Raw genomic sequence first — 18,653 nt, forward strand, 5'->3', positions numbered from 1 at the left:
GCTTAACACTATTGTATCGATCAGTTACAGTTAAGACTTGTCAAGAGATCTAGTTGTAATTCTACGTGTTTGGGTAAATCAAGTCAATAAATTACATTTTAAATATAGATATAAATTATGCTTTTAGTGTCAGTTTTTGCAGAAAGAAATAATGACTCCAATAACTGAATGACTATTAATCAAAACTATGATTTCTTCATTGTGGGTAAAAAAAAAAAAAAATAATAATAATATTTTGCATTTAATGCTCACATATGATGACTTCATCTGCAGGACAGCTAATTTTCAATATTATGTAATGTGCAGTCTTAAAGTGTTTTAGTGGATTTTTTTGTCTTTTTGTCTGTTCTCGTTATTTTAAACACACAGCTTGTTTCACTTCAAAATATATACATCTCACATATTTTTGTGTTTCTTTATTTTTTATCTAAGCATATTTTTCTCTTCCTTGAGTGTAAAAACCTACCTGGCAATACATTTCTGATACTGATGACATCACACTGTAATCTGGTAACAGTTATACATGACTGAGTCTGTGTCAGTAAACTGTGTTTGTGTCTCGTGTTACTGCAGGAGGTTGACTCGTCGGCAGCACTCACTGTTGCTGAGTTATGCTGAAGAGGAGACAGATGGGTCAGGGGACGGTCAACGGTGTCGAGCCTTCTGCAGGTCAGTGTTAAGCTTCAAGAAAAAATCACTCACGAGTGTATGTTAGGGTTGTCAAAGTATCGATACTCAAAAAAGTATCGATACTAAAAGGTTGTATCCGGATACGATACTCATTTTCAAAAGTATCAATACCCCCCCCCCCCCCCCCCCCCTTTTTTTTTATCAAGCTTGCCCAATATTGTGCACAGCACACAGCCTCAAAATATTGTTCTAATTGTTATTGTTTGTATTTATTTATTTTTTGCACTACCTCAGACCTGAAGCTTGTTATCATAGTTGCAGTTTCTTTTTGCACAGCTGCACAGCACAACCTGTGGTTCTGTTAATTTTAACATGTTGCATTTTTCTTGTTAATAAAAATATTTCTGTTAAATTTTGGGGTCTTTGTTTTATCCTTGTGATATCGAAAATGGTATAGAGTATTGAATATTTTCCTGAGTATCGGTATCGAGTTGAAAATTTTAGTATCGTGACAACCCGAGTGTATGCAGAGAGACACAGACACAGATAGTCAGTCACTGCAGCGCTGTCAGTCGTTGAGCTGATGCAGTGTGTGTTTGTGTCCAGCAGGTGGCAGAAGCACTTCAGATTCTGGTGCGAAGTCGAGCAGCTCAGAGGAGGGAGAGGACAAGCCAGCGGGAGGCATCCTCCACACTATACTAAAGAAAGTATTTGGCTGAAACTCAGGCTGCAGGTGGGAGCATCAAACAGTCGCAGAACACCGACACATGACATTCAACAATGCTGTGCAAATTGTAAATTCAGTGAACTGTCTAGGCAGTGACATCTCAAGTTGAATCAGCCTTTTCATAAAGTCCTCATAGGGCTCTGTAGCGCTATGGGCAGCAAGGTCATGTCTTTGAGCCTTTTTAGGAAATTTAGGTTTTTTGTTCAACAATTTTACATTCATTTTAGATGTTTTTTTCAAGTCTGGTTTAGATATTTTCTAGTAAAAATCCTTCCACAAACACACTTTTAAAAAAATTGAGGATTTGGTCAAAATCATATTTGTGTCATTGAGGGAAAGGCTTAGAAACAGTACATCGTTTTTATATTCAAAACCTTTTATTGACATTTTCGAATTAGGCTTAAATTGTCTGCCTATTTATTTTATGACATAATCACCTTAAAAATAAAATCATGAATTTGAATAAAGTGATTCATCAGATATACAGTGCTTAACAAATTAATTAGACCACCTGTCATAAAATTTTAATTTTTTACAAATCTTTCACAAGCTTGTTTTTAAAAAGTTATTGTCATTTATATGGCAAATAACAAACTGATTTCACCTTTTTATAGTCAGATTTGAGCCAGAAATTAATCAAGCAGAACATTCAACCACCAAAACTCAATTTTCTGTTCAGGAATGCAAGTAAATAACTATAATTTGACATCTTAATCAAGAAATAATAATGTGCTTTACTATTTTTACGTTTTTTTATTGTAAAACAGTACATTTGAACATTCATGGATAACAATAATTATTATAATTTAGAATTAAAAATATAAATTGGGTTAAAGAGCTTCTACATACTGCTGTATTAACCATTACAGAAACATAAAAAATGATTTTGGTAATTACTAATTTTGTTAATTTAGGACAGCTGTTGCACAAACCGCTGGTCTAATTAGTTTAAGTACTGTATAAGTGGCGGCTAAACAGAATTTAGTTTCAGACATTTAGCTCAAGTGTTTTTTTAGCAGTTCAACTGATGTATAAAATATGGAAAAAGAGAACTTGACAGACTTTCTTTTGTGGATATATAAATCTCAGATTGGTGGGGGGACATAGGGGGGCTTTGGACTGCAGCCCTTTAGCTCTGTTGGAATCAACTCCAGTTACATGTCAAACTTTTAACTTGCTTTCTTTTCTCTCCAGGTAGAAAACCACGGTAAACATGGTAAAGGACGAAAAGAAATCCTCTGACCGAGTCTCCATCCTGTCTCCTCCTGCTCTGTGGACAGAGCAGGGAGGAGGAAGAGTGAGGCAGAGTGGTATTTGTGTTGACACAGTCGCACATTGTTGAAGCTGCGGTTGGCAAAAAGCTGCCAGGTTCACCCACACACCCATCAGCCTGTCACCACTGACAGGTGCTGAGCTGAGAAACTTCTAGAAGAGAAACAGGATGGCGACTACAGAGGACTACTGTGCTACAACTCTCGTCACAAAGTGCGCTACAAACAGTAAATCTTTTATTAAATAAAACCAAGTAAGATGAAGCAAATGAATCAACTCCAAGAATAATTTTCCAGAGAGGATGAACACCTTCTACACTACATTTCAGCTTCACTAAGGCTTTTCTGACGCACTTGAATCGTTGGTGATCTTCCTATGAATCACCAAAGAAATAGAATAAGACTAGAATGGAGACTCACGTTCAAATTAATGCCATTGCAGCCATTACAGAAAAGTAACTTCCAGATAAACTTACTTGCAGCACATTTCTGAGTTACAGAAGCTCCAGTATGTTCTGCAATAACGAACAAACGAGCAGCAGAGCCATAAGTTCTACTCACTCTGGCTGTCCAGATATGTCTGTTCTTGTCATTCTATTTCTATGGCAGTCACCCTCTGCCATAGAACGCCTAAATGGGACGCTGTTATGACCAGCACCTACTCATTGGTGTGCATTCACCACTCAATTTAGTTAAAAGATTAAAACAGACACAGAATAATATGTAAACAGAAAATACAGTATAGTTTTTTTTAGTTTCACTGGACGTTAAAGCTTCCAAAGTTCACTTCACTTAAAGTTCTGTGAAAGATTTGGGAGGAATATTCTAATATTATAGCAAGAAATAAAAAAAAACAGACTTAGATTTATTTATTGTACGTGTGTGGCAACAGAACTGCGTAATTTAATAAAATGCTGAAGCAATTTTGAGCTTAATTCTTTCATTTTTAAACATTTATGTTGAGTCAGCAGTAGATGGCGATATGGGTCATTATTTGCTCTTCACTGCTGCTCCAAGACTCTACAACCTTCTCGGACACTCACACACTCACAGCCCTCTGGCCGGTTGGTGTGTTCAACCACCCACTTCATCATCGTGTGCAGCGCCCGAACAGAAGCTTCTGTGATGGTGTTGGAGAGTCCGGTCGGGGTTTTCCAACTGTGATCAGACTCAGACTGTCAGGTCAGGTCACTTTGGTTGTCACAAACAGAACTTGTGTTGCAGCCAGTGGTGGAAGAAGTATTCAGATGTCTTACTTAAGTAAAAGTACTAATACCACACTGTGAAATTACTCCACTACATGTAAAAGTCCTGCATTCAGAACTTACTTCAGTAAAAGTACAAAGTATCAGCATCAAAATGTACTTAAAGTATCAAAAGTAAAAGTACTCATTGTGCAGAATGGACCAATTCAAATTGTTTTATATATTCTGAATATATTATTACATTATTATTATTGATGCATTTATGTAAGCAGTGTTTTGCCACTGTCAATGTAGGGCTCATTTTAACTACTTAATATACTTTTATTTGGTTTAATTGATAAACATGCATAATCACTTTAAATGTGTCATGTTTTTCATGTTAAATCTCGATCTGAAAAGTAACTAAAGCTGTCAGCTAAATGTAGTGGAGTAAAAAATACAATATTTGCCTCTAAAATGTAGTAAAGTAGAAGTATAAAGCTACAAATGTGGAAATACTCAAATTAAGTAAAAGTACCTCAAAATTGTAGTACATTTACTCAAGTACAGTACTTGAGTAAATGTACTTTGTTACAGTCCACCACTGGTTGCATCTGAGGGGAGAGTTGTGACGTAACATAAAGTCACTTTTACTTGTTGAACAGGCGGAAGTATAAAAGTCACAATTTCTAACTATATTTAGTTTAATTTCAAGCTGGCATGAAGATTAAACACAGTTCTTAGTAGCCCAAAGTGATGTTTAGAAATAATTTTGAGGGTCGTCATTCTGGGGGGTCTCCCGAGGTTGAGAACCACTGGTCTAGATTACATAACTCACACCAGAAAAATCTTGATTCATGATTTAACTAATAAAGTTCACACAAGGCAGCCTGAGCTTCCTCCTTCCCTTTTCGAGGCTTCTGGGATGCTACAAATCACCACTGTTCCCAGTCATCATGTCATCATAATTGTAAATCAGCTCCAGCTCACTCATTACAGTATGTCACGATGAATGGGTTGCCATGTTCCATCTTACTCATCCTTATAAGTCTTTTGAGGGTGGAAAACCACTTTGCCTCCAGGAACAAACTGAGGTTTCACTTTATATTCCACCCATCTTTGGTTTGAAGAGAAGAAAGAAGGAGAACAGAGAAAAAGTAGTAAATACTAAATTAGTTATCACAAGAAAATAGACTAACCGGGCGGCGCTAAGGGGGCACGTTCTCCCAGCTGTGTCTGAGGGGAGGTCCACTGTCTCATACTTAGTGAAAACCACCAAACAAAAAGTTTAAGATCAAAAAAATTTAGATCAGTTAAACACTTAAAGCCTGCTGCTCATGTGGAACAGATTGTTTCATCATGCAAACTTTTCAACTAAAGCTTCACTCCAGGATCAAGATCAAATGGACCATAAACCATGACATTTTTTTTTGCATTTGCTGTCCACCTCCAGAACTAAAGGTGGGCGATGAGTTTCCACAACCAAAAGTTGTGTCAGGTTTTGGGTGACGTAATTACTTTTTAGTCTCTCAGTTGAGGTTTAAGAGTTGTTCTGCTTGTCTTCTGCATTCGTCTTTACACTGTGACTGTTATCCAAACAAACAATTAAAAATGTTTTTGTCATAATCCAGAAAATAGCACATTAGTAGCTCCATTCTGCACAATATCACTTCGTTCTCTACTGTGATTACCGAAGCATTAAAATTTTCATCAATACCCAGAGGTGGAAAAAGTATCCAGATCCCGTACTTAAGTAAAAGTACACCATAAAATGACAAAAGTCCTGCATTCAAAGCATATCAAAAGTAAAAGTACTTGTTAGAGGATGACCCAATGGCAGAATGGCCCCACTAAGTTGTTATATATATATATATATTCTAAATATATTATTAGATTATTTGGTTTAATGCATTTAATTTATATGGACAGGACTCATTTTAATTAATATACTGTTTAATAAACCTCTTAATCTAATCGAATCTCTGTAAATTGATCATGATTTTTTTCTGTTAAATCTTGACCTGAAAAGTTACTAAAACTGTCAGATAAAATAAATAAAAGTGGAGTAAAAAGTATCATTTGCCTCAAAATGTGGTGAAGTAGAAGTTTAAAGTTACATAGAATGGATATACTAAGTACACTCAAAATTGTAATTAGTTACACCCCACCAATGTCAATACCAGACTTGAATTAAAACTGGAAAGCTCATTTTAAAAGATTGGCTGAGTGGTGGAGGGAGACCACACGCAGGTACCAAAATAAGTCAAACTTATTTCTGTAAGTTTGACTCATTTTCAGTTGATTCAGTTCTATTAAATTCACTTGATGGACAAAAAACAGTGAAGGCTGGTTTTAGTGAAGTTGTAAAATAAAAAAATAAGTAACTTCCCAACCTAAGGAGCTTCTACGTATGTCTGCCTATAATACAGGAGATCCCTCCTCCCAGACAAACCAAAGGTAGGTCACAATCAATCAAGGCACAAGAAGACATGTCAATGTCAAAACAAAGTATAACCATCATTCGTATTGTCCTGAATATAATCAAGTTAAGTTTAAGAGGGTGCTATTCCTTAAGACTACTCCCTGAAACAATAATAATCCTCCCTCTGTACTCCAACAGGGCACAGCCTGGGTTCCAAAGCCCATTGGATGCTCTCATTTCATGCTTGGCAGTTTGGACCCATGACCTGATGATGATGATGATGATGCAAACAAACATTTTAAATCTAAATATTAACTATATATCAATCATTAATAAATTAAATCCAAGTTCATTTAAATTGTATGTGTACATGTATTCCATTAACAAGTGAATGATGGCAGAAAACATCCTGAAATGAGCAGGAATTACCTTTATTAGCAGTTTAGCATGCTAAACTTGTGTGTTCAGCCCTTAAGATAATGCAAAGAACATTGGCGCAGTGATAATTAGCCAAAATAATTACAACAACTAAATCCAACTCTATATAACCTTCTGCATGAAGTCACTGATATTTAGTGTATTTGGAAGAGCAGCCTACACACCATAGCACTGTGACAGTTATGATTTACACAATCAAAAGCTTTTTGGCATGCAGCTAAAATCTGTCCATTATGTTCATACATCCTGTGCTGCCTGTTTGTTGTTAAGATCTTCCGGTTGATTCTGTGATTTGATGGAAGCTTCCATGTGTTTTGTATCAGAGAAGAATTGAAGTCATTCATGTCAGCAGGTTTTCGCTAATCTCGGCATCTCTCAGAGTCATTATTATACTTATTATTTACATTTTTAAACAAATGAAAATAGGATCCATATGCTCAGAATTGGTTATAGTTTAAAATGATATCGGGGAAGTACTCTGCTGTATTCAGTCTCAGGGAGGCAAGTTTTCTGTATATTTTTCTGTGGTAGAAATAAAAAAATAAGAAAAAAATGTCACCTTAGCAGACTGCATGTTCTGTAGTGATTGTTTCTAAATGCCATTTTCCCTAACCCCCTAAACCCAAGCATTCATTTTAATGAAATCATTTTTCAGCTGTTTCCAAAAAGGCTCTTAACCCAAAAATAGTGTGCAATACATACTGTACATGTACATATATTTTTTTCATTTTTGTTTTTTTGGAAGATTACAACTATCACAACTTTAATTTGAACAAAATACAAAGATTATTGTAATTGTAATCCATGTTTTAGGGCATTTCTATGTGATGGAAAACTTTAAAAACAAACTTTAAAACCTTGCAAATTATTTTTATTTTTATTTTTTTTTCTGTTGTCATATTAATGTATTCAACTTTGCCAGAAAATCAAAATAATTCTTGATTCTTGAGGACTTTTTTGTGGATGCAAACCATTGTGGTACAGGATTGGGATTTTGAAACCCTAAAGGAAATCCCTCCAAAATATCATCATCATCATCATCATCATCATTATTAAATTTCTTCTTAATTATCAAAGTTTTCCATCCATCCATCCATCCATCCATCCATTCTCGTCCGCTTATACGGGGCCGGGTCGTGGGGGCAGCAGGTTAAGCAGGTAATTCTATATGTCCCTCTCCCCAGCCACAACATCCAGCTCTTCCTGGGGGACCCTGAGGCATTCCCAGACCAGGAGAGAGATATAATCCCTCCACAGTGTTCTGGGTCTTCCCCGGGGCCTTCTACCAGTTGGACATGCCTGGAACACCTCTAACAGGAGGCGCCCGGGAGGCAACCCTACAGAGGAAGCTAATTTCGGCCGCTTGTATCCGCGATCTAGTTATTTCGGTCATTACCCAAAGCTCATGACTATAGGTAAGGGGTGGAACGTAGTTGGACCAGTAACTCGAGAGCTTTGCCTTCCGGCTCAGCTCCTTCTTCACCACGACGTCCAGTACAACGCCCGCATCACTGCTGACGCCGCACCAAACTGCCTGTCCATCTCACGCTCCGTTCTACCCTCACTGCTGAACAAGACCCCGAGATACTTGAACTCCTTTGCTTGAGGCAGTACCTCTCTCCCCACCCAGAGGGGGCAGTCCATTGTTTTCCGACAGAGAACCATGGCCTCAGACTTGGAGGTGCTGACTCTCATCCTAACCGTTTCGCACTTGGCTGCAAACCGGCCCAATGAGTGCTGGAGGTCCTGGTCTGATGAAGCCAAAAGAATCACGTCATCTGCAAAAAGCAGAGATGCAATTCTAAGGTCACCAAACCGGATCCCTACCTCCCCCCGGCTGCTCCTTGAGATCCTGTCCATGAAGACCACGAAAAGAATCGGAGACAAGGGGCAACCCTGGCGGAGGCCAACACCCACTGGGAACATGTTTGACGTTGTGCCGAGTATAGGGACACAGCTCTCACTTTGGTTATATAGGGACTGGATAGCTCGTAGATGGATGAGCAAACTCCCTTGACCTCTCCAGAAGTCTTGCAAGGGTAAGGGCGGCTGTGGCTCAGTTGGCAGATCGGTCACCCATTGATCGGAATGTCGGTGGTTTAATCCCAGACTATGGCAACCATGTCGAAGTATCCTTGGGCAAGATACTGAACCCCAAATGGCTCGGTGTGTGAATGAATTCCCAATGGTGGCAGGTGGCATCAGTGTGCCCTGGTAGCCTCGACGACCAGCATGAATGTGTGCGTGAATGGGTGAATGAGCGTAGTCTGTAGTGTAAAGTGCTTTGGAAAAAGCCCTATATAAGTGCAATCCATTTACCATTTAAAGGGCTGGTCTGTTGTTCCACGGCTAGGACGAAAGCCGCATTGTTCCTCCTGAACCTGAGGTTCGACAATCGCCGGAACCTCCTTTCCAACACCGTGGAGTAGACTTTCCCGGGTTCAAATACTGAAAAAAAAAGACGTTCAAAGTTTTCTATCACTAAAAATCTTAAGAATAAAGAAACTAAAAAGTAAAATACTTACTTGTAAAATAGTTTAAGTTGGTCTGAAGGAGAGAGTTGGTGATCGGTGATAACCATGTTGTTTGAATGCAGTTTGTATGTTACTATTTTCCTGCCAAAAGTGTTGTAGTAATGCACTTTAGAGTCTGTGTTTTTGGTATACATATTTTTTTTGTGTGCGTCTACATTCAGTTAATAATCGGTGCAACTACACAGCTTCAAATAGATGGTGAAATTTCCTCTAAAGGGGTAAAATCAGATTTTATTCAGCATCATTACATAACAGTGTTTCATTCACTTTCTTAATTGCGGTGTAGGCATGTGACAATCCTATAATAATAATAATAATAATCATAATAATAATAATAATAGTAACTATGATAATTTTCTTGCTTTTACTTCAATATATTTAAATACATGTTTCTCTTAGGGTACAAATAACCGTTGACTTTTTTGGGCAAATGATACTAAACTAGACATTGGCACCATACAAGTTCCTGAAAAGCCTCTTATAGAGTTCTACAACACCTCGGTATTCAAATGCAGAGCTATACATAATGTTCAGTGTTGAATGGGAACAAAAAGACAACAAAAAGCTTTACAAAATAATTAGGTGCCAGATTTTGTCCCAAACAGCCAGACTTTACCAAAGTTCATAAAAGCCAATTAAATGTTGGACATTATTTGACCTTGGCTCACCATAAAGGCAAGAACACATATAGACCCTCAGCTATACAAACAGATAAAAGCTTTTCGCCTGCCAATCACCAGTGACTGACAGTTGGTTGCCTGGAGTAACTGGGAAAGTCAGCAGGCATCAATTGGAGCCAGACTTTAACATTACAGCCTCGCATCTTCTCACGGGGAAGCACAAAAAGGTTAAAAGCTAAGTGTGTGGTATAAGTCGAGTTGTCTGCTCCTCTTGTGTTACTGTTGCAGGCTGATGGATAATTATATTTTGAGCTGAAGAATGCTGTCTGTGTGAACAAAAAGGCAGTGATTGACTGAAACCTCAAGAGCACATATAAGTTGGCTGTTTGTGACAGGAAGCACAGGCTGCATTAGAGAGGATGAATATATGGAAGTCTCACAGCTGGTGACAGTGTGAGATTTAGTGCCCTCCATGCCTGGAAGCAACCCATCCTAAGCCTGGTTTACCAGGATTATTCACTGGTGCTGTTGGTGCGTCCACTGGGAACAGGGTTTTGTTTTATGTGGAGAACACTAAGCCTGGGATTTGTCTGTGTTCCCACTAGCTTCGCTGGGTCTTGAAGGAGGACACTTGAGGTTATAGATGGGGGTCTGCAGCTCCTCGTCCCTGTAAGGAAGCGAGGCGCAGACCTGGATGGTGAATAATCCTTTTAACGAGTGAATCCCCCATAAAGCAGAAAGTCTGCATGCAGGAATCTTTATCTGAATGTACAGAACATGTACACAAATCATCAGGGTTTTATCTCTCAGCGAAGCCTTTATGAGCTCCAAGAACAGCTGACTTGGTTCTCAGCATGTTCTCAGGATGTATTCATGTTCAGAGTTAGGGGTTCAGCTCCTGCTGGGGCCACCCATGCTGGTGTTGGGACAGAGTTTTTTCCCCTGTTTGATAGTGTTTCCCTACTGGTAAATAAAAGCGCCCTCCATTGTGGTCAGGGTTAGGGATAAGGCTTGATTCATATTTAGGTATGGGGAAATTCATGTTAACAAAATAACACCTGTCTCTCCTGACTCGTGCAACTGGCAATTCAGACAATGCAGCAGACTGCAGTGCTGAAGCCAGTTTACACCAATATTTACAGATTTACACGGAAAAAGAAATCCCACATTTATATGCAAATTATGCCTGCATGATTTGAAAAAACAAGTCCAAACACCAGGAACAAATTTGAAACTACACATTGAGTTGAAGCATCAATGATCACTAGAAATCATTCATCAATCATCATAGATCACTAGAAATCAAGAGTGAAAAGAAATTCATGTGAACTATTGAATCTTTTGATGATTTTGAAAATTGTGAGCTATTGTGAACTTGCACAAAAACTGATGGCGAAGATGACTTTATATTTGTTGTAAAAAATCTCAATTTAAACAGAACAAATGTTGGCTGAAGATATGGCTTTATTTCTGCTGGAACCCTGCAGAGCTAACATAACAGTCCAGTTCAATTAAATGTGCAGTTATCTATTATGAACATGACCTGTATTGTATTGTATTATTTCTATAGCACATTTAAAAGAACCAGTGACTGACCAAAGTTGTGTACAATTAAGCCTTAATTCAGAAAACTTTATTAGTCCCAAAAGGGCAGTTCAGTTTTAGTACAAAAAAATTATATATATAACACAGTAAAGGAAATATATAACACATCATGACATTAACACATCCACAACCAGTGACTGTACAGTAGATCCGGGTTGCAGAATGATTCTTAGTTTATTCTGCATTTTGTGCATTTAGCAGCGTTATTGCAGAAGGGATAAAAGAATTTGCATGAATACACAGAGCAACAAGCACAAGGTAAAAATAGTTGGACAAAAGAAGCAAGATAGAAACAGCAAAGGGTTAAATAAAAATACAGTCACAATAAATAGCTTGGGGCTCAACTAGGGTTAAAAATCCTATGCTCGGGTCAAGACAAAAAAAACATTCAATAAACAATCAACCTTTAAAGTAACATTTTGTATATCACAGCGCTGACAACTCATCATTTGGAAGCACGTTATACCATTCATCATTAAGCATGAACCCAAGACTCTGGACCCAAGAACCTGGAGTCCTCAACAACGATAATGCCAAGTTTGGAGGCCACAGAGTCACATGACAGGAGGCATGGGGCATCACATTGCGCCACATTTTCTTTTTTTCAATGGCCCAGGGTGGCTTGATCTCTGTCTCACAAAGGCATTCAGACGAGAATATAATAAAGGTTTGGATGCTATAGTGATTCATTTGGTCTAACTTTTGTAATCATGGGCTACTGTTGTTCATGCAGCCACAACAGCAAAAACATTTTTTTATTTTAACTCGGCCAGCTCAGCCAAACTGGGCAAACATGCATGTCCAAGGATCTGATCCTACTTCATGCTTTAGTGTGCTAGAGTTAAGTTTCACTTTATTCTCTGTCTTAATGATATTGTACTTTTACAGACTGGCTGCAGAGCACCATGCCTGGTACTGGCAGGCATCACTGTAATACTTCAGGACTCTTCAGTGGGATGGATAATCGCTTCGATGGAGCTGAAACCTGGCGCCTCATCTACCCTACCACAAATCCAGACTGCAGCCTGTCAGAGAACCTCATATTAAAGGTCTGACCTCTTCCCTTCTTATTTGTTGTACAAGTGATTACTCTAGATAAAAGTGTCAGCTCTTAAATTCTATGAAAGGTTTCGGATCTGGCTTATTAAACTAGTCATCTGAGCGCTCTAAGGCTGCACAGCCCCAGAAAGAAAAGGCAAGAGTGAGTAATCCAAATCAGATTAGCCAGTGATTCATCCTGCAATCACAGCCTCCAAACTCACATTTTCTTTAGACCAACGGATATTGGCATTCAGGGACTGGAGGCCATAATCACAGGGGATGGATGTGCAGCAAGCAGCGGGCCAACTGAGAGATATTTCATTACTGATCCAGTAACCACCGTTCAGCTAGAGTGTGTGTGTGTGAGTGTGTGTGTGTGAGTGTGTGTTTACGACTGTGTATAAGGCTAAAGGGTAACATTGGTTCCAGCCTGTTTCCCATTTCCCCTCAATCAGAAGAACCTCTGGTCCAATTTCACCCTCTCCTTCCTTCCAACCCCATCCTCAGCTAATTAGGGTTCCAGATCACTGCCACATGCATGTGTGTGTGTGTGTGTGTGTGTGTGTGTGTGTGTGTGTGTCTGTGTGTGTGTGTGTGTGTGTGTGTATGTGTGTATTTACGTCGATCTGAAGAGGTCAAGGAGATGTTCCTCGCCGCACCAACTATTAAAAGGTTGACCCCAGATTTAGTATCAGATTACCAGATTGCCAAATGTTTTCCATATGGTCTTTCCATATAAATACAGAGCTCCCTAGCTGATGTTCTGGTTTGGCCCGAGTCATCCAGCTCTCACCCAACAACTGACATATAGCACACAAACGGATGACCTCATGCCTGGTAATGTTTTTCAGACATTTCCCTCCAATTTGTAACGCCGACTGAGAAGCCTGTTCACTTTCAACCCAGCTACCAATCTGTCCGCCTGCAAAAACACATATTTTGAGGTTTTCTGTTTGATTTATAGTCCCTGAGAGAATAAATATCAAGATGAAATCACAGGTTCCCGTGGTTGGATAATTATCATATAAAAACCAGCGGCCCTTTTAGCACACAGCCTCTAGGAGCCAAAACCGAAATGTGCTGAAATGATTTGGAACTGGACAGAGGCAGCTGTGTGCATGATTATTAATAAAAATGTTCTGTATGTACATTATATCCAGAGTTTTATACCTAAAATGTATTCTAGATACAAAAACATGACTAAAATGATCATACCAGAGGCAGAGCAAATGTTTAGCTGTTTGACTACAAATACTGACTATTGTACTTAATATTTTTGCTGACATTACCATTCTCCGGCTTTACAGTTTAGACTGTTGGATGTATTACTTCTACTACTTAAGGTATCTACTTGCTTCCATTTTTCTTTTGTACAGCATGAATGGAAAATTATTTTGCTGATTTCTGAGACTTTCATCACCAAAATGAGGTAGCAGAAAGTGATTTTAATCACTCAGGTTTTCATCTTGGTTTCTGTAATATGCAACAATTTTGATGAACTAACCAAAGTCCTTCAAGTATTACAAGTAAAGTAACCATGATTATATGCACGTTTTTAACATTCACTTTTGTACATATACCTACGTACTGTTTAATTGACATATAATCAACGTAATCGTGAGCCAGGAGACGCAGCTTACTATGACTCATATTGATGTTTGTTGTTAGTCGTGAACTGTTCGTGGCCGTAGCTATAGTTGAACTGTTGTATGAAGAAATGTTGTTAGAAACACTCACATACCTAAGCAGCCCACCTGCTTCAAGGTTGGACGTGTTGTGTGTTCAGAGATGATCTTCTGCAGACTTTAGTTGTAACGAGTGGTGATTTGAGTTACTGTTGAACCAGTCTGTCCATTCTCTTCTGACCTCTGGCATCAACAAGGTATTTTCTCTTTTACAGACCGTTCTTTGTAAAGTCTAGAGATGGATGTTAGATCAGCAGTTTGTAAAATGCACAGACCAACAACCATGCAACGTTCAAATTCACTTAAATCATATTTTTTCCTCATTTTGATGCTCAGTTTAAACTCCAGCAGCTTGTCTTCACCATGTCTACATGCCTAAATACATTGAGTTGCTGTCATGTGATCAGCTAAATGGATATTGGCTTAACTAGCAGTTGCACAGGTGTACCTAATAAAGTGGCTGTGAGTATATAGGCTATATTTACTTTAGTTTAAACCAATTCTGGTGTCCTCTGTAGTGCAGAGGGTGTTCTGAAGTTCATGTAGCCATGTGCATACTGTCATGCACGCTGTCACATGATCATTTGTTGCTTATTACATGCTCATTTAAATGCATACACATGTGTATGCAAGTTTCTTCATGCATCCCTGCTTGTGTCAGGACCTCGACATGGCCGGCTCACAGTCCCTGGGAGAAGCTGACCAGACTGCTCTGCACACACACTAATCATTCAGCAGAATGAAATCTCCCCTGCAGTCTCTCCCACCCACTCGCTCCCCTGGCCTCTCTCCTCTGGTGGGTTTTGTCGGCCTCACGGCAAACAAACCCCCCACTATAAATCACACAGTTTTAGCAGCATGGTCAGCAACAAGCACAGCATGGAGTGTTATTACTAACTGCAGCCACTTATGGTAAATATAACTGCTGTTTAAAGGCTGCTTGGTGCTATTTAGGAGAACTGAATGAGTGCATGAGTTTGTGAGTTAGTAGAAGAGATCAATTGGAATTTCAGAACGGTTCCATGTGAAACAGCTACTAAATTGATCTTTTAGTAAATACACTCATTCACTTTCTCGTTAGATGAGCAGATTGATAACACTCTTATATCTGTCTCCAGGCTTACTGTTTCCCAATTTTCAAATGTAACAAAATCCAGTTACAAGCACCTCTAAAGCTAACTAATTAATATATCTATTTTTTTATAATTTACAAACCTTAAAAAAATGACATCTTGCAGTTTTACAGGATGTTATGTACAGCACTGTTTCTTGGCTGGGGCCACTGACTTCCTGCTTGTTTTTTTTTTATTTTATTTACACAGACTGTATGAAACACAACACCAATCATCCAAAAGGTGTTGTTCTGAAGAACAATTGTGAATCTCTGTGGGGTTCAAAGAGTTAGAGCGTGGGTGAGCCCGACGGGCACCTGTGACAGTTACTTAAAGTGGCCGTACCCTAAATAATGCATAACTTTCAGCCTTAATATAAGTTAAATAGATAAGATAAGAAAAGATAAGATATGACTTATTTATTCCGCAATGGGGAAACTGTTGGAGCAGCTCAAGGTACAGGCACATAGAAGACGAATAAACAATCTAAAAAATAAGACATATACATACATTCTGTACACATTCTATACATTATAAACGTACATTTCTGCTATTTGGCATTTATTATTCATACATATTTTTTGTGTTTGTTTGTTTACTGAAAGTACTTTGCATTTTTACAGATATTGCACATTGGAGAAAATATATTTTAGCATGTTAAATAGGTTAAATAGGTTGTTGCATGTAGTAGTATGAACATCACTGAATAAATATATTCAAATATATAAGTGGTATCTGACATATATAATATAGAAAAAACACAGAAACCCTTATATAGGCCTAATGTGGTTGGATGTAAACAGAGGTAGTGCAAATAAACCAGTAATAGGTGAATTGGTGAATTGGCTTGGTTATCTTGAATGGGGAAGTTAGCTATGGATCAAAACTGTATTTTGAATAGGCTGTAAACATGTTTGGGTTTTTTTTGCTGTAAAGTTGGACGTTTTAACATTGGGGTCTATGGGGACTAGGTCACTTTAGGAGCCAGACCTCAAGTGGCCATTTGAGGAACTGCAGTTTTTGACTTCTTCCTTTCTACAGAGCCATGCTAGCTGTTTCCTACTGTTTTTAGTGTCTATGCTAAGCTAAGCTAATCTTCTCTGGGCTCCCGCTTGATCTGTTTGTTCACATCTAACTCTCGGCAAGGAAGCAAAATATGTATAAAAATGAAAAAGTCTGATTGTCTTGTCAACATCATACTTATTTTTATTAATATTTTAGGGAATACCATTTTTTCATTTAAAACCCTGCAACCTTCCAGCTGTCATAACTTAAACCCATGATGATGCAGCCTTGTCAACTGTGTGCTTATTCATAAAAACACCCGAGCCAATCAAAACTGAGGATTCCCCGTGGTCACAATGTAATCCCTTTTTAACTGTTATTTATGCGTTGTGAAATTCTGTAGGCTGTCAGTGTGTCTCTACAATACAGATAACCTTGTTTATTGCTCTGACTGCATTAAAAATATCTCCATCCTAGCAGATGGACAGATTTCCAGCCTGGACGCCTCTGGCAGCGCTCTCTGCCAGAGAAAAGGGAAGACGGAGTGCAAAGAAATGTAGCTGAGCGGGCGGGTGGGGTCTGTTTGATTTATTATCGCTGCAACAGGCCAGAACTGTTCTGTTGGGTCAGGAACGCAACCCAACCCCGTCTGATTGTTCCCATGCTGCAGGTGTGGTTCTGCTCCAATCTTTTCTCTTTTTTTTTCCTCCAACATTTATTTAACCTTTTTTTAACCAGGACAGTCAATTAAGAACTAATTATTTATAACGATGGTCTGGCAAGAAACAGTTGCTGGAGAATTAGGAGAAAATGAGACAGAGAAAATAGACAAAAGGATAACTGACGACTGAAGCTGGAAGGTTTGGAGACAGAAAATATAATTTGTTAAAGCAGAGCCAAGACCAATGAAAGAAATGCAGAGAGAGAGAGAGAGAGAGAGAGAGAGAGAGAGAGAGAGAGAGAGAGAGAGAGAGAGAGAGAGAGAGAGAGAGAGAGAGAGAGAGAGAGAGAGAGAGAGAGAGAGAGAGAGAGAGAGAGAGAGAGAGAGAGAGAGAGAGAGAGAGAGAGAGAGAGAGAGAGAGAGAGAGAGGGAGAGGGGTCAGGGGTAATTTAACTGAGAGATATATGTTCCTTTTAAATGTATGCAATAGACTTTTTGATGGATGGAAGAGAAATGAAATTGTCCAGTTATTTTCCTTCACTGAGTTTTGAACTCTGTAACTTTGGCAGGATAGGAAAAGAAAACCTATATAAGTGCTTTAGATATATAGATTCAGATATTCATGATAAAAAAGCCTCGCTCCAGCAGTTTCCATTAGTGGTGGAGATAAAATCAAATAAAAAAAAAAACGGATACATAGATTACAAAAATTATTAAAAAATTATAAAAATTATAACTTTATAAGATTCAGATTCAAGATGTCCTTTTTTGTCATTTTATCAATGTATTCATTTCTTCTAATTATAATGATTATGGCTTACATTTAATGAAAACCTAAAATTCAGTGTCTCACAAAGGTGACTTGACTTGAACTACTGGAAATGGACTTTCCCATCATATTCTGATGTATTGAGACAAAATGTATGTGTGCTTCTCATATGTAAGGTGCTTAAAAAAGACAGACATTACACACATTTAATAAATTGTCAAAAAAAGATAACAAATTGTTTAAAGGTTAAAAGATAAAGTGGCTATGTATGCAAATTATGTGTTATTGACCATTTAGGGTGCATTTTGCTGTGGGAAAGAAACTGTCTGTCTGTTTGTCCGTGATTTGTGTGACCTGTAGCGTTTTCCTGAAGACAGGAGGGCAACCAGGTGGTCAGCTGAGTGATTACAGTCTTTAATGATGGCTGATGATAGCTTTGCAAGACTTTTCTCTGCTTTATTTCTTCAGTCAGACAGTGACCTTTATCAAATGATAAATGGACTGCACTTACAGTAAATGGCACTTTTCCACCTGAACAAATAAGGCACTTTACATTTTCCCTCTTCTCTGTACACCGATGGGAGCAGAGGTGAGGCGTCAGGTGCTGTGCTGCCTATCAGGAGCACCCTGAGCCTCAGTGTCTTGCACGAGGTGACGGGGATCATATTGCCCTGTGATTGACCTGCTCTGCCTCCTGCGCCACAGCAGCCACAAGATCAAGATCTAGCTTCAATTGTAGTTCATTCATTTATTATCCTTAGCTTATCCGCACTCAGGTCGCAGGGGGGGCCAATCCCAGCTGACTTTGGGCGAGAGGCGGGGTACACCCTGGACAGGTCTCCAGACTATCACAGGACTGACACATAGAGACAGACAGTCACACGGTCACTCACATCTACAGGCAGTTTAGTGTCAGCAATTAACCCTAAGTGCATGTTTTTGGACTGTG

The 18,653-nt window shown here is 38.7% G+C and overlaps 1 protein-coding gene across 4 annotated transcripts in view; it reads left to right on the forward strand.

Moving 5' to 3' along the window:
* LOC131975963 (dnaJ homolog subfamily A member 3, mitochondrial-like) overlaps positions 1-6,138 on the forward strand; it is a 13,358-nt gene extending 7,220 nt beyond the window's left edge. The window contains exons 10-12 of one of the 4 annotated variants that reach the window (XM_059338829.1): positions 574-669; positions 1,237-1,363; positions 2,552-6,138. In XM_059338829.1, coding sequence (XP_059194812.1) covers positions 574-669; positions 1,237-1,363; positions 2,552-2,599 — 271 coding nt within the window. In that variant the 3' untranslated portion in view covers positions 2,600-6,138. The remainder of the gene's footprint in view (positions 1-573; positions 670-1,236; positions 1,364-2,551) is intronic. The other 3 variants (XM_059338834.1, XM_059338811.1, XM_059338819.1) reach the window with 3 other exon arrangements.
* The last annotated feature ends 12,515 nt before the right edge of the window (positions 6,139-18,653 follow it).

The sequence above is a fragment of the Centropristis striata genome, chromosome 1, assembly GCF_030273125.1.
Source record: "Centropristis striata isolate RG_2023a ecotype Rhode Island chromosome 1, C.striata_1.0, whole genome shotgun sequence".
In the NCBI taxonomy this organism is placed as follows: domain Eukaryota; kingdom Metazoa; phylum Chordata; class Actinopteri; order Perciformes; family Serranidae; genus Centropristis; species Centropristis striata.